This window comes from Chrysemys picta, chromosome 12 (assembly GCF_011386835.1).
Source record: "Chrysemys picta bellii isolate R12L10 chromosome 12, ASM1138683v2, whole genome shotgun sequence".
Lineage (NCBI taxonomy): Eukaryota > Metazoa > Chordata > Testudines > Emydidae > Chrysemys > Chrysemys picta.
This window is the reverse complement of record NC_088802.1, coordinates 1,018,791-1,033,355: the sequence shown is the minus strand read 5'-3', so window position 1 is coordinate 1,033,355 and position 14,565 is coordinate 1,018,791. Positions and strand designations below refer to the sequence as shown.

At 65.3% G+C, this 14,565-nt stretch overlaps 2 protein-coding genes across 2 annotated transcripts in view; one reads left to right on the top strand and one right to left on the bottom strand.

Annotated features, from left to right (window-relative positions):
- Positions 1-514: 514 nt before the first annotated feature.
- Positions 515-7,238, bottom strand: PSMB9 (proteasome 20S subunit beta 9). The gene is made up of 6 exons (XM_065563994.1): positions 7,080-7,238; positions 3,369-3,436; positions 2,064-2,195; positions 1,812-1,941; positions 937-1,078; positions 515-690 (listed from the first exon to the last, which is right to left on the bottom strand). The coding sequence occupies exons 1-6, from the start codon at positions 7,128-7,130 to the stop codon at positions 563-565; spliced, it is 651 nt and encodes a 216-aa protein (XP_065420066.1). The 5' UTR covers positions 7,131-7,238; the 3' UTR covers positions 515-562.
- Positions 7,239-8,935: 1,697 nt separating this feature from the next.
- The window catches only part of LOC101952783 (uncharacterized), a 48,529-nt gene continuing 42,899 nt past the window's right edge, over positions 8,936-14,565 (top strand). The window contains exons 1-5 of the mRNA XM_065563851.1: positions 8,936-9,979; positions 10,569-10,683; positions 11,145-11,275; positions 11,960-12,165; positions 14,092-14,289. Coding sequence (XP_065419923.1) covers positions 9,469-9,979; positions 10,569-10,683; positions 11,145-11,275; positions 11,960-12,165; positions 14,092-14,289 — 1,161 coding nt within the window. The 5' untranslated portion in view covers positions 8,936-9,468. The remainder of the gene's footprint in view (positions 9,980-10,568; positions 10,684-11,144; positions 11,276-11,959; positions 12,166-14,091; positions 14,290-14,565) is intronic.

The window sequence follows — 14,565 nt, the reverse complement described above, 5'->3', positions numbered from 1 at the left end:
AGTGCCGGGCTGGGACTAGAGACTGTTCTACAAACACTGTGCCCCTCTGCACCCCAAATCCGTCCCTCCCGCACCCCCCTCGGTCAGCGCTCCCCGCCGCCGGCCACCTCACGCTGGGCCGCCTCTCAGCCTGGGCCTGAAGCGTCTTTAGGGGCCTCACTAGAAAAGGGGACAAACCCCCCCGGGATCCCCCACTGCATGGAGAACTGGGGTAAGAGACCTGCTCCCAGCCCCCTGCCCCAGCTATGGGGCGTACAAAGGTGACCCAGGGTTGGGGAACAGAGCTGGGCCCCGTTTATCGCAGCCGGGGGTTGGCAAGTGTCGGGAGGGGGGTGATAAGAGGCTGGTTTGTAAAAGCCCCCTGGGAGGGGCAGGGAGGGCGGGAGCTGGGACGCGGGGGGAGCTGGGATACAAATCTCTAACGCGGGTGTAAAACAGGATAACTCGTCATGGTTCTGCGCTGATCTACCCCCTCCGGCCCCGTGTACCCGCCCAGTGAGTCTCACACGCCGCCTGCGCTCAGAGAGATTTATTGGGTACAAAAGAGGGGCCGGCCCGGAACTCATTCATCGTAGAACTTGGGGATCTCGTCCCCCAGGAACACCTGCTCCACGGCGCCCGACTTGGTGATGGTGACGAGATAAATCACCCCCCCGCTGGAGCCGTCCCGGCTCATCGCCAGGGCAATGGCTGGGGAGAGAGACGAGGGGTTAGTGAATCGGTGCCACCAGAGGGGAAAGGCCCCGTGACCCGTTCCCCACCCCCCTGAGCCAGCCGGTCCCCCCGCCCTGGGGCTGGATCAGAGCCAGCGCCCCCTAGAGGGGAAAGGCCCCGTGTCCCGTTCCCTGCCCCCCTGAGCCAGCCAGTCCCCTACCCTGGGGCCGGATTGGGGTCACCGCGCCCTGGACCTGCCGAACCCCGCCCAGGAGCAGTTACCGTTCTTGGTGAACTGGCGACACTCCTCTGGAGTCATCCCGGGCTTATAGGCTGCATCCACGTAGCCGTAAATGTAGCTGCTGCCGGAGCCGCCGATGGCGAAGGGGTGGCGGGTGAGCATCCCCCCCAGCGTCCCGTACACCTGTGGAGCGAACACATGCCAGGTGAGAGCGGCCCGGCGCGGGCTGGGACAGGGCGGTTGTGGCACCGTGGACAGGGGGTGACTAACGCTGACATTCAAAGCACTGACTGCGGTAAAGACCGGCTGTTCCCTCGGCCCCCTGCCGGGTCTCAGGGTGAGGGTCTCTCCTCGCCGCCCTGCATGGCACAGACATACAGCCAGGCCTTGGGGCCTACCCAGCCCGCGGCCACGTGAGCATTGACTGGGCAGGAGGTTCTGGGTTCACCCTCCGGGGGTGCTGGCCTGGCTCCCGGCGGCTGGTGACCTGCCCAGCGATGGCCAAGGGAGGGAACGAGGACACGTTAACGGGGTGTTTTTACCAAGCCTGGCCGGGCCGAGGAGCCGTGGGGCCCTGCGGGGAAGAGCCCGGGACATACCCCGGGGCAGGTCTCCTTGCCTGGCTGGCGGGTGAGATGCGGAGCTCGGCCCCGCTGGGGGCGGTTAATGTTCACCCCCTTTCTATCTCCCCGAGGGGGCCAGGGCCCCTTTGCACCCCAGGCATAGCTTGTTCTGGAGCATTAGTCGGTTTGGATGGGACACTGCAGGGAGACGGGGATGGGCCGAGGGGAGGAGAACGGAGGGGAGGGGGTCGCAGCACAGACACTGCAGCCAGGCCCTGTGGGGGGCCAGGCTGGTGGATACCGTAGGGGGCAGACGGACACCCCCCTGCTGCCAGCCCCCCCCCCCGCCTCACCTGCCCCCCTTTCTTCCGGTCCCATCCCGCCACCATGAGATGCGCCGACAGCTCCTCCTTGTACTTGTAGCTGACGCCTTTCACCAGGCTGGCGGCCGCCAGGACCAGCGGGGCCTCGTCCATGTCCAGGCTGGGGAGAGGAATGGGGGGGGTCAGTGATAACAGGAGGAGCCACCGCGCACAAGGGGCCATGTGAGCTCCAGCCCCCCCCCCGGCACCCCCAGGGGACCCCGCCCGGCCTCCCCGCCCTACCTGTGCAGCTCCAGCTGGTAATGCACCATGTCCGCGACGGCCTGGGCGTCGGCGGCGGAGCCGGAGAGAGCGCAGTAAATCCGCTTGTGCAGCGGGGCCAGCTTATCGAAGACCCGGTTCACCACGGCCTCCCTGGGGGGAGAGAGAATCCGGATCCCCGCGTGAAATCCAGAGCCCCGAGCGCGGAACGAGAATCAGACCCGGGCGCCCAGACTCAGAATCCAGGACCTGCCCCGTTCCCGGCCCCCTGTGCTGGGGTGGGACACGCGCCCACCCCCTGCTTGAGTGTAAGGCGGGGAAAGGGTTAATGACCTGCAGACCCCAATCCCAGCAATCCTGCTCCCCCTGCCAGCAGAGAGAGGCTGCACCTGGGCTCTGAGCAGGGACAGGTGTGGCTGTGGGGGGCCCTGAGCAGGGCCAGGTGTGGCTGTGGGGGGCTCTGAGCAGGGACAGGGGTGGCTGTGGGGGGCTCTGAGCAGGGCCAGGTGTGGCTGTTGGGGGCTCTGAGCAGGGACAGGTGTGGCTGTGGGGGGCTCTGAGCAGGGCCAGGGGTGGCTGTTGGGGGCTCTGAGCAGGGCCAGGTGTGGCTGTGGGGGGCTCTGAGCAGGGACAGGGATGGCTGTGGGGGGCTCTGAGCAGGGACAGGGGTGGCTGTGGGGCGCTTCGCAGGAGGACCGGGGCAGGAACCTGGGGTGTGTGTGGACGCTCTGGGAGGCTGCTCCGGCAGCTGCAGAGAGCCTGGGAGTGGGGTCTGTGCAGGGAGACGGTTCCCCGGGAGGGGGGCTCTAGTCCGGCTGGAGAGCTCGGCTGGGCCCCGGGGAAACCGAGGGGCTGAGGACAGGACCCAGGTGGAGGGGATGGGGCTGGGACGTGCGTCCAGCTAAGGCAGGGTCTCCATCACAAACTCAAGGTGGGAACCGGGACCCCAGAGAGCAGCGACCGGGCAGCTAAGGGATGGGGAGAAGCTCCGACAGCCCCTCACAACGAGGCACGGCCCAGCCAGTGTCCCTACGCGGGGGAGCGAGAGAGATTCCCTCAATTCACCAGGGACCGGAACAGGAGTCTCACCGAAAAGCGATGAGGACAATCCGTGCGTGATCCGGGGCGAGCCGGACCCACTGCAGAGCCCAGCTCCAGTGCAGGCCGAAACCCAAACACCAGGTGTGACCCCGGCTCGGAGGGGGTGACAGACACCTGAGGAACAGCCCTGCACCCCCTCCCTTGCACCAGGGATACAGAGCGGGGTGAGCAGTGATAATTCACCCCCACGCCCGTCCTGTCACCTGGCTGAGGCCCGGCACTTACCCCGCAGACACCCGGGAGTCGGAGCCCACCACGACCCCGCCGTCAAACTCCACCGCCATGATGGTCGTCTGGGTAAAGGGAGGAGACGGGTTCAGTGCAGGGACCCTCGGAGCCCGGGGGAGACTGGGGGTCACCCCACGCCCTGCAGGGAGCCGGCACAGGCCCCCCCCCCAAACCTTCTCGCAAGGGGAAATGAGCAGAGCAGACCGGCCGTGTTTGCGTCCTGCAGGCTCCGCGCTGACCCCTCCGGGTCAATGGGGCGACCGGCAGGAACCTCTACCCGTGAACCTCCACAGCACAACCCCCAGTGGGGCTGCAGGCAGAGAGCATAACTGGCCCACACACAGTGACTCTACTGGGGGAGAAGGGGAGCCAGAACTCCTGGGTTCTCCCCCCGGCTCTGGGAGGGGAGTGGGGTCTAGTGGCTAGAGCAGGGGGGGGCTGGGAGCCAGGACTCCTGGGTTCTATCCCCGGCTCTGGGAGGGGAGTCGGGGGTCTAGTGGTTAGAGCAGGGGGGGGGGTTGGGAGCCAGGACTCCTGGGTTCTCTCCCAACTCTGGGAGGGGAGTGGGGGCTGGTGGGTTAGAGCAGGGGGGCTGGGAGCCAGGACTCCTGGGTTCTATCCCAGCTCTGTGCAGGAGTGAAACCGGTGCCCTAGAAGCGAAAGCCCCCTATCGTGTTTTCTGACCCAGCCGGTCCCGACCAGCCCGTGGCTCAGTGGGATCAGAGGGGGGTGGCTCTGGGATCTGATCACAGCTGGCAAAGGGCCTGTTGCGACGTGTGACAAAGGCCTGGCCTGGCAGCTGGGTACAGAGTCCTGGGGCTGGCAGCGCCGGGGGGTGGGGTTGGCTCCTGCACCTGCTGCCCGGAATGGGCAGGTGCTGAGGGCGGCGGCTGCGTTACCGATACAGTGTGTTTACACCAGGGATCGCCCCGGTAGGGCGCCAGGTTCGGGGTGATGGGGGGGCACACGGCGCCTCCCAGCCAGACCCCCCCATTCCCAGGCCACCTGCTCCACTGGGGAGCAATACGAAAATAGTCATGGGGGGGGAGGTGGAGAGACTATGACTGTGTGGGCCAGTGGTCAGGGCCCCCCCACCTGGGAGGGGGTGACCCAGGTCCTGTCCCCCATTTGCTATTTATTGAGGGAGCAACAGCTGCAAAGGAGAGAGGGAGGGAGCCCTCCACCCCAGAACAGCCTGTAGCCCAGGGGTTCTCAAACTGGGGGTCGGGACCCCTCAGGGGATCACAAGGTTATTACATGGGCGGTCGTGAGCTGTCAGCCTCCAGCCCAAACCCTGCTTCGCTTCCAGCATTTATAATAGTGTTAAATATTAAAAAGGGGGGGGTCACATTTAGAGGTTTGCTGTATGAAAGGGGTCACCTGTACAGAGCTGGGTTAGGGTCACTGGGTTAGACCACGGGGGAGACCCCTGTTCAAACCCCTTCTCCCCCCAGGCAGAGGGGGAACGGACCCTGTTTTCCCCACATCTCTGGAGTGTGCAGGAACTGCTGGGCTAGAAGCTATGGGGGGGGGCACCCCATGCCCCGGCTCTGGCTGGATTTGGAAAGGGACCTGACCCAATCAGTAGCCTCGGCGCAGGCCCACTGGCCCAGCCCCACACGTCACGTAGGAGCTGAACACTGCCCTGCCCGGGTTCGCGGGTAGGCGGGAGCCAGGTGTCCAGGGGCGGGAACGGTGGGGGGCGCAGGCCCAGAGGCAGGAATTCCCGCGCCGAGGGGACTGTTACCCTGAGGAATGCGGGTGCCCAGTGAGTTTAGCGCCGACAGGGCGAGGCAGGAGATCGGTGGATCACAGAGGAGCTGGGCCGGAGGTGCCCAAGTCGGGGGTTTAGGCAGCCAAGTACTTTCCTGGATCCCCCTGGGAGTCTCTCGCTCCCTGGCAGGTTTTCTAGCCCTTTAATCCTTCTCTTATCCCCACCAGCCCAGCCTTCTCTTGGCTCTTCTCTGACCCCTCCCCAATTTATCCCCAGCCTGTGGGCCCCAGACCCGGACCCAGGATCCCAGCCTGGTCACACCAGGGCCAAATCCCGCGGAAAAATCCCCTCCCTGCACCAGCTCGAGATTCCCCTCGATCCATCCCCCTGACCCCTCTGTCTACAGCGCGGCACTGGGAGCTGCTGGTCAGCTCGGTATCCACCCCCACGGCCCCACGGCTCAAACTCCTTCATGTGTTAATCCTCAACTGACCCATCTCCCTGTGCGAGGGTATTTACACAGGGAACTGAAACACAGCCAGGGAGAGAACCTAGGAGTCCTGGCTCCCAGCCCCCCCTGCTCTAACCCACCAGCCCCCACTCCCCTCCCAGAGCCGGGGAGAGAACCCAGGAGTCCTGGCTCCCAGCCCCCCCTGCTCTAACCCACCAGCCCCCACTCCCCTCCCAGAGCCGGGAGAGAACCCAGGAGTCCTGGCTCCCGCCCCCCTGCTCTAACCCACCAGCCCCCACTGGGGAGAGAACCCAGAAGTCCTGGCTCCCAGCCCCCCGCTCTAACCCACCAGCCCCCACTCCCCTCCCAGAGCCAGGGAGAGAACCCAGGAGTCCTGGCTCCCAGCCCTCCTGCTCTAACCCACCAGCCCCCACTCCCCTCCCAGAGCTGGGAGAGAACCCAGGAGTCCTGGCTCCCAGCCCTCCTGCTCTAACCCACCAGCCCCCACTCCCCTCCCAGAGCTGGGAGAGAACCCAGGAGTCCTGGCTCCCAGCCCCCCTGCTCTAACCCACCAGCCCCCGCTCCCCTCCCAGAGCCAGGGAGAGAACCCAGGAGTCCTGGCTCCCAGCCCTCCTGCTCTAACCCACCAGCCCCCCCAGAGCTGGCACCACCAGACTGCATGCGGCTCTTGGCTTTCATTGAAAGTTCATTGAAAGTTTCTCGCCCTCGTGGCTTGAGCACATGTGGTGAGTGTGAGTGGGAGCCGAGGGCCTGGAGGACACACGGACTCTCTGTCGATTGGTGTTTAACAAATCTCAGGATCTGTGAACGTTTCGGGCTGGCAGTTCTGTACATCGGAGTGGGGGCATTTGGGGGTTTCAAGGAGGCACGTATGGGGGTTCAGCAGGGAGACATGGGGGGTTGCAGGGGCACATGGGAGCCAGGACTCCTGGGTTCTCTTCCTGATCTCTGGGGCGGGAGGAGGGTCTGCAGCAGGGGCATGTGGGGTGCAAGGAGGGGAAGTGGGACACTGGCGGAAGGGTCCTGTAGGGGGAGCAGCAGGAAGGGAGCGATGGGGGGCAGCAGCAGGAGATGGGGCCAGCAGAGACGGGACGGGGGGGTGGAGGGGGGCACGTGGGGGAAATGGGGCCGGCAGAGACGGGACGGGGGGATGGAGGGGGCAGCGGGAGGCACATGGGGGCAGCGGGGGGAGATGGGGCCAGCAGACACGGGACGGGGTGCGGGAGGGGGCACATGGGGGCAGCAGGCGGGTCCCAGCCGACCCCCCCAGCCCCATTCAGCGTGTAAACGGGCAGAGTTCGCGGCACACGGAAAGCGAAAGCGGCTCGGAGCCTGGCCGGGGGGGCTGGGAGGAGGCTGAAGCCGCCCGGATCCCGCAGCCCCCGGGGCCCCGAACCGGGCAATGCCCCGGGGGGTCCCGATCCGAGCCGGGCAGCCCCTAGGGCAATTCATGGGGCGCCCCCACTTTACCCCCCGGGATTCCCCCTGCCCCCCCGCGGATCCCTCCCCCGGCCCCACTTACCCCCGTGAGCACCTCCCCGTCCGCCCAGCCGGGCCCCCCGCAGCCCGCCATGGTGCAGCGACCCCGGGAGCGAAGCACCAGCGCCCGGGACAGCTCCGGGACCAGCCGCGCGCCCCGCCCTCCCTGCAGCGCCGCCCAGCGCCGCCAGGGGGCGTCCGGCCCCCAGCGCCACTGGGAACCTGTCCCGCCCCGCTCTGCCTGGCAACAGGTGATGCCCCGGCCTGGGGGGGAGGGGCTGGGAGTTCCCCTCCCCCCCTCCCGGCGTCCCAAGCCGCTTCCCCCATCGATCACCTGCTGGGAGAGGGGCGGGGCTGGGCCCTGACATCGGGGTGGGGCGGGTGAGCCCTTCCCTGCCCCGGCCCATATAGGAACCGCCTGGGTGGCTGCATTACGGGGGGCTGGGCCAGGGGCTTGGCAGCTGTGGGGACCCCTATAACCCCGCGCACCCCCTGCATCTCACCGGCTGCAGTAGGGGGGTCCTGCCCCCCAGGGGTGGGAGGCCCAGGCAGGGGGGTGCAGAGCGAGCCCACCCCACCTCACCCCATAGCAGTGACTCAAGCGGCACCTGTGCCATCCATGGGGCTGGCTGGGCTGGGCTCTGGGCCCCGGGACCTGGCCCTTGGCCCCCGGGGTCTCAGCACCGCTCAGGGGCCGTCCACACGGGAATAAAAGCCCCTGGCGCAGGCAGCCGGGTCAGCTGAGTCGGGCTCGTGGGGCTCGGGCTGCCGGCTACACGCTGCAGTGTGGACGATCCGGCTCGCCTGGAGGCCAGGGCCTGACATCTCAGGGAGGGCCCCAGAGCCGGGCTCCAGCCCCGGCCCCAACATCCACACGCGATTTCTTGTCCTGCCAGCCCGAGTCAGCCGGCCCGGCCCTGAGACGTGGGGCCATGGGCCTTTAGTGCAGTGTGGACGCCCCCTCGGTCACTGAGACCTGGCCAGCGCCCCCCCCCCCCCCCCAGCAGCCGGCAGACAGGCCCAGGCAGGTGTTACACCGACCAGTGTCCGACCAGCCTCCTGAAATCTCACTGACGGGGGTCGTGTAGGGCCCGAGTAGTGTCTCTGCCCCCGTCAGAGCAGCCGGGCCAAACCCGAGCGGCGCTGTGCCCCCCCCCCCCCCCCCCGTGCCCCAGGTTGCAACGCCCGGAGCGGGGAGCCGAGCCCAGCCTCTCCCACGGGGCAGGAGCCGCTTCAGCCGGGACGGGGGGATGGGGGTTGAAGTGGGACAGTCCAGCGAATCCCAGGACCCCTGGGGGCTGTACACTAGCCGGGGGCTGGGAGGCCTGGGTCCAGCGCCTCGTGCTGCAGGTCGCTGTGTGTGTGCCGCAGGGCCCCCAGCTGTAACCTGGGCCCATAACCCGGGGGGGGGGGGCAGCAGGGGTGTGACCATAATTACACAACTGCCCCTGAGGTGCCCAGAGGCCACGGTGATGGGCGCGGTGTGAGTCCCATAGCTACACAGCCCTGCCTAGATCCCATGGCCTGGGGTCACTCTGACCCAATGCTGCCCTGGGCTGGCTGGGAGCAGAATCCCCCCGGACACACGTGATCTTCAATACCCCCCCCCCAAACTGCAGAGGCTCCGCACTTGAATTGCAAACGGGGGAGGGGAGAAAGGGGAGCCGGGGGGGGATTTATTATTTCATGCAACAGTAATTCACACCCCACCTCTGCCCCAGGGTTACCCGTGACCCCGGCGTGGGAATTCCCCGCTCCCCCACCCAGTCAGCTGGGGAGACGCCCCCCGCCCAGGGGGTCTCTGCGGGGGAGGGCGCAGAGCCCCCAGCCCGCCTGTAATTGTACCGAGCCAGGGGGCGACACTTGCTATGGGGCAAGAGGGGGCAGCTCCCCCCCCCCTTATTCATAGATCAACAGGCTCCATTATACCCCTCCCCCGCTCAGCCGGGTCCGAGCTCATCCCATGTAACGCGCTATGGCCCCCGGGCGGGCTCTGAGCTAATCCGGTTTCACTTTCGCTTTCGGGAAGCCGCCTCCTTTCCCAGAAGCGGATCGGGGCAGCCGGGGACTTCCCAGGGCGGGCGGCGAACCCGGTGCCGGAGCCGCCTCTCTCCGCCTCCTCGCCCGGGCCGGGGAGTTGCGGGCGGCGGGTTTCCACGGGGCGGCTGCGGAGCGGGGCCAGGAATTGCCCCTGGAGCCTGGGATCCGCTAGCCCCGGAGAATCCGCATCCAGACCCCGCCGGGGAACGGGGGGAGACCCCAAGCGGAGTGGAATCGGATCGGCACGGACAGGTTCTGCAGTCACTCCGGCGCGGGCTCTGAGCGCGCTGACCGAGCGGCCGCCAGGGGGCGCCCCGGGCGGGGACCAGCCGCAGCCGGGCCCAAGAGATTTAGACACTCGCTGCTGAGCCCGGGCAGGGACCGGCTCGGGGATGAAGCTGGCCATGGCCTGGGTCTCCCTGCCCCTGGCGGTGCTGCTGGATTTCCTCACCCTGCGCCTGGCCCTGCTGCTCTGCCCCCTGCTGCAGGCCTGGGACCCCCTGGCGCTGGCCTGGGGGGTGGCGCTGGCGCGGTGGGCCCTGCTGAGCCTGAGCGCCCAGGCTGCCCGCGGCAGGGGGCAGGGGCTGCCCGGGGGGCTGCAGGACGCGCTGCTGCCCCTGGCCGCCCTGCTCAGCCTGCTGCTGCCCGGCTACGTGACCCTGCAGGCGCTGGCCCAGCCCCGGGCGCCCCCCTCGGAGCTGCTGCACGGCTGGGGGCGAGGGGACGTCTTCGGCCTGACCTACAGCGTGGCGGGGCTGGTGGCCGCGCTCTGGCACCAGCTGTTCCCCGCCGGGAAGGGGGAGCCGGGGCCCTCGGCCTCGCTGGGCCGCCTGCTGGCCTGCATGAGGCCCGACCTGCTGCGCTTCGTGGCCATCGCGGGGTTCCTGGTGCTGTCCTCGCTCGGTGAGTCGGGGGGGACGGTGGCTGTGGGTGCGAGGGGGAAAGGCCCCGTCTCCTGTTCCCTGCCTCCCTGAGCCAGCCAGTCCCTGCCCAGGGGGCAGATCGGACAGAAACCATCTGTCTATTTATACGCCTCTGTCTTGTTTCTGGGCAGAGACTGTCTCTTCCTGTCTCGGCAGCGCCCGGGGCAACGGGGCCCTGATCCTGACTGAGTCCTGTGTGCATTACTGGGCCCTCCGACAGGGCGTGGGGGGGGGGAAGGGGGTCACAGGGTCCTGGGCCCAGTGTCAGTAGTGTCTGCACACTCACAGAACGAAGGCTGCACAAATATAGGAAATAACCCTGAATGGGTGAGAGGTGGCCTCTCTGGACTCTAACCATTAGACCCCACTCCCCTCCCAGAACCGGGGATAGAACCCAGGAGTCCTGACTCCCACCCCCCGCTCTAACCCACCAGCCCCCACTCCCCTCCCAGAGCTGGGGAGAGAACCCAGGAGTCTTGACTCCCAGCCCCCCCTGCTCTAACCCACCAGACCCCAACCCCCTCCTGGAGAACCCAGGAGTCCTGACCCCATGTGCTGTTGGGTTGCAGGGGAGATGGCGATCCCCTATTACACGGGGCGCATGACCGACTGGATCGTGAGCGAGGACGACCCCTCAGCCTTCGTCCGGGCCATCTGGGCCATGTCCCTCATCACCGTGGGCAGGTAGGGCTGGGGGAGCTGGGGTCACGGGGATGGGGTCAATGTGTATGGAGCGTGGGGAGAAGAGGGGGGTCATGAGGGGTAGAGGGGAGCTGGGGTCATGGGGTGGGGGATCTGTATAACAAGATCCCTGCAGGAATTCAGGGGCAAGTCTGGGGGGATCGTGGCTGGGGTTGGGTGGGCAGGGAATTGGGAGGTAGGTCTGGGTCGATTGTGGCTGGGTTTTGGGAGGCAGGTCTGGGGGGATCGTGGCTGGAGTTGGGTGGGCAGGGAATTGGGGGCTAGGTCTGGGGGGATCGTGGCTGTGCTTGGTGGGGTTGGGGGGTAGATCTCAGGCAATTCTGGCTGGATTTGGGCTGGGGTTGGGGGGGCAGGTCTGGGGGATTGTGGGTCGGTTAGGGGGCCCAGGGAGTTGGGGGGCAGGCAGTAGCCCCAGCACTGACCACTGCCCCCCACCCCCACAGTGCAGTGACAGAGTTTGTGTCCGACTGTCTCTATAACGGCACCATGAACCGGATCCACACGCGAATCCAGAGCCGGGTCTTCAGCTCCGTCCTGCGCCAGGAGATCGGCTTCTTCCACACCAACCGCACCGGTACGGGAACCCCCCAACCCCACAGCGACCCACCTTACCCCCTGCCCCACACCGATCCCACAGACACCCCCTCCCCAGGGCTCCCCCCCGTCCTGCGCCAGGAGATCGGCTTCTTCCACACCAACCGCACCGGTATGGGACCCCCCCACCCGCCCCACAGACCCTCCCGCCCCTGCCCCACATCGACCCTACAGGCCCCCGGGGTCCTCCCCCTGCCCCAACCCACAGCCAGGCCCTGCCCCATTGTCACAAGCTCCCTACTTCCTCGCTAGGGCTCCCCACCCCCACCCCCCAACTGGCCCCTAAATACATGAGCAGGGCTGGCTGGCTGGATACGCTGTGAATGAGGGAGGGAGGGAAGGAGGGATAAGCTATGAGGGAGGGAAGGAGGGAGGGATGGATACGCTGTGAATAAGGGAGGGGGGAAGGGAGGGATAAGCTATGAGGGAGGGAAGGAGGGAGGGATGGATACGCTGTGAATAAGGGAGGGGGGAAGGGAGGGATAAGCTATGAGGGAGGGAAGGAGGGAGGGATGGATACGCTGTGAATGAGGGAGGGATGGAGGGAGTAGGAACAAGGGTGATGTGTGGCTGGGCGGCCCAGGCTGGACAGGTCACTGTGGAATCGCTCCAGGATCCGTCCCCCCTGCCCCCCACTGACCCTCCCCCGCTGCCCCCCGCCCAGGGGACATCACGTCGCGGGTGACGGCTGACACGGATGCCATGAGCGAGGCGCTGAGTGAGAAGCTGAACCTGCTGATGTGGTACGGGATGCGTGGAGTCTTCCTCTTCGGCCTCATGGTGCAGGTGTCGCTGCGCCTGGCGCTCTTCACCGCCGTGGGGCTGCCCCTCATCCTGCTGGTGCCCAAGTTCTCCGGGAAATTCCACCAGGTACCGCGCCTCCGCCTCATAGCCTGCCCCCAGCTCCCCACCCCGCAACCTGCCCCCAGCTCCCCTCCCTGCTCAGCCCCCTGCCCCACACCCCGCGCTGCCCATCATCCTGCTGGTGCCCAAGCTCTCCGGGAAATTCCACCAGGTACCGCGTCTCCGCCCCACAATCTGCCCCCAGCCCTCCGCCCTGCTCAGACCACCATCCCACAACCTGCCCCCCTCCTGCTCCCACCCTGCTCAGCCCCCTGCCCCACACCCCACACTGCCCCTCATCCTGCTGGTGCCCAAGCGCTCTAGGAAATTCCACCAGGTACCGCCCCTCCCCCCTCCCTACTATCTCCTGCCCTTCCCCCACCCCTACCATCTGCCCCCTCTGCACTGCTCCCCACTGCCCCTCCTTCCCACCCCCCACGGCAGCCTGTGGGTGCCCAGGATCCACACACAATGGGTTAAAAACTGGCTAACTGATCGGTCTCCACATGTAACTGTCAATGGGGAATCATCATTCGGGGGGGGGGGGGGGGGGTTCTAGTGGGGCCCCCAGGGATCAGTGCTTGGCCCTGCGCTATTTAACATCTTTATCCATGATCTGGAAGAAAACCTACAATCCTCACTGAAAAAACAACAGGAGTCCTTGTGGCACCTTAGAGACTAACAAATGTATTTGAGCATAAGCTTTCGTGGACTACAGCCCACTTCTTCGGATGCATGCAGTGGAAAATACAGTAGGAAGAGATATGTAGACAGAGGACATGAAACAATGGGTGTTGCCATACTAACTCTAAGGAGTGTAATCAATTAAGGTGGGCTATTATCAGCAGGAGAAAAAAAACTTTTGTAGTGATAATCAGGATGGCCCATTTCCAACAACTGACAAGGAGGTGTGAGTAACAGCAGGGGGAATAGTTCTACTTTGTGTAATGACCCATCCACTCCCAGTCTTTATTCAGGCCTAATTTAATGGTGTCCAGTTTGCAAATTAATTCCAATTCTGCATTTTCTCATTGAAGTCTGTTTTTGAAGTTTTTTTGTTGAATAATTGCGACTTTGAGGTCTGTTACTGAGTGACCAGGGAGGTTGAAGTGTTCTCCGACTGGTTTTTGAATGTTATGATTCCTGATGTCAGATTTGTGTCCATTTATTCTTTTGCGTAGAGACTGTCCGGTTTGGCCAATGTACATGGCAGAAGGGCATTGCTGGCACATGATGGCATATATCACATTGGTAGATGTGCAGGTGAACGAGCCCCTAATGGTATGGCTGATGTGATTAGGTCCTATGATGGTGTCCCCTGAATAGATATGTGGACAGAGTTGGCATCGGGCTTTGTTGCAAGGATGGGTTCCTGGGTTAGTGTTTTTGTTGTGTGGTGTGTAGTTGCTGGTGAGTATTTGCTTCAGGTTGGGGGGTTGTCTGTAAGCGAGGACAGGTCTGCCTCCCAAGGTCTGTGAGAGCGAGGGATCATCTTTCAGGATAGGTTGTAGATCCTTGATGATGTGCTGGAGAGGTTTTAGTTGGGGGCTGAAGGTGACGGCTAGTGGTGTTCTGTTACTTTGCTTAAATAAATTTGTTAGTCTCTAAGGTGCCACAAGTACTCCTGTTCTTTTTGCAGATACAGACTAACACGAAACCAATCCTCACTGAGAGAGTCTGCAAATGACACACGAACTGGGGAGGGGTAAAAAAGAAAGTGACGGGTCAGTGACACGGGGCAGGTCACTTGGTAAGCCAGGTGCAGGCAAACAATCCGTGTTTTAATTCGGCTACGTGTACATGTACAGCTAGGAGCGAGGAATGCGGGCCGGACTCACAGGCTGGGGCTCTACCCTGGGGGCAGTGACTCGGAAACAGATCTGGGGCTGGGCAGGGGGATGGAGGCGGAGGGGTGCCCAGAGACCCCCATTCTGACCCCCCCACTCCCCCCAGAGCTTGGCGCAGCGGGTGCAGGAGTCCCTGGCCAAGGCCAACGAGGTGGCGGTGGAGACCTTCCAGGCCATGCCCACGGTGCGCAGCTTCGCCAACGAGGAGGGGGCCGCCCGGCGCTACGGGCAGCGGCTGCAGGAGACCTACCGGCTCAACAGGCAGGAGGCAGCCGCCTACGCCGCCTCCATGTGGACCAACAGCGTAAGGGGGCGCCGCGGCAACGGGGGGAAGGGGTGCCACGGCAACGGGGGAGGGGCTGCCATGGCAAAGAGGGTGCAGAGGCAGGGGTGCAGCCAGGGGCAAGGTGCTGGCAGACTGTACCAAGGGGGCAGGGGAGTGTGGTAACCCTGGGGGCACGGGGCAGGGGACACTATCCCTGGGGCGGGGGGGGCGGGGCCTGGTATCCCATGGCCGTAGCAGGGAGCACGGGGGGGGCGTATGCTCAGGGTCAGACAGGAGGGGTATCTCTGGGGATGG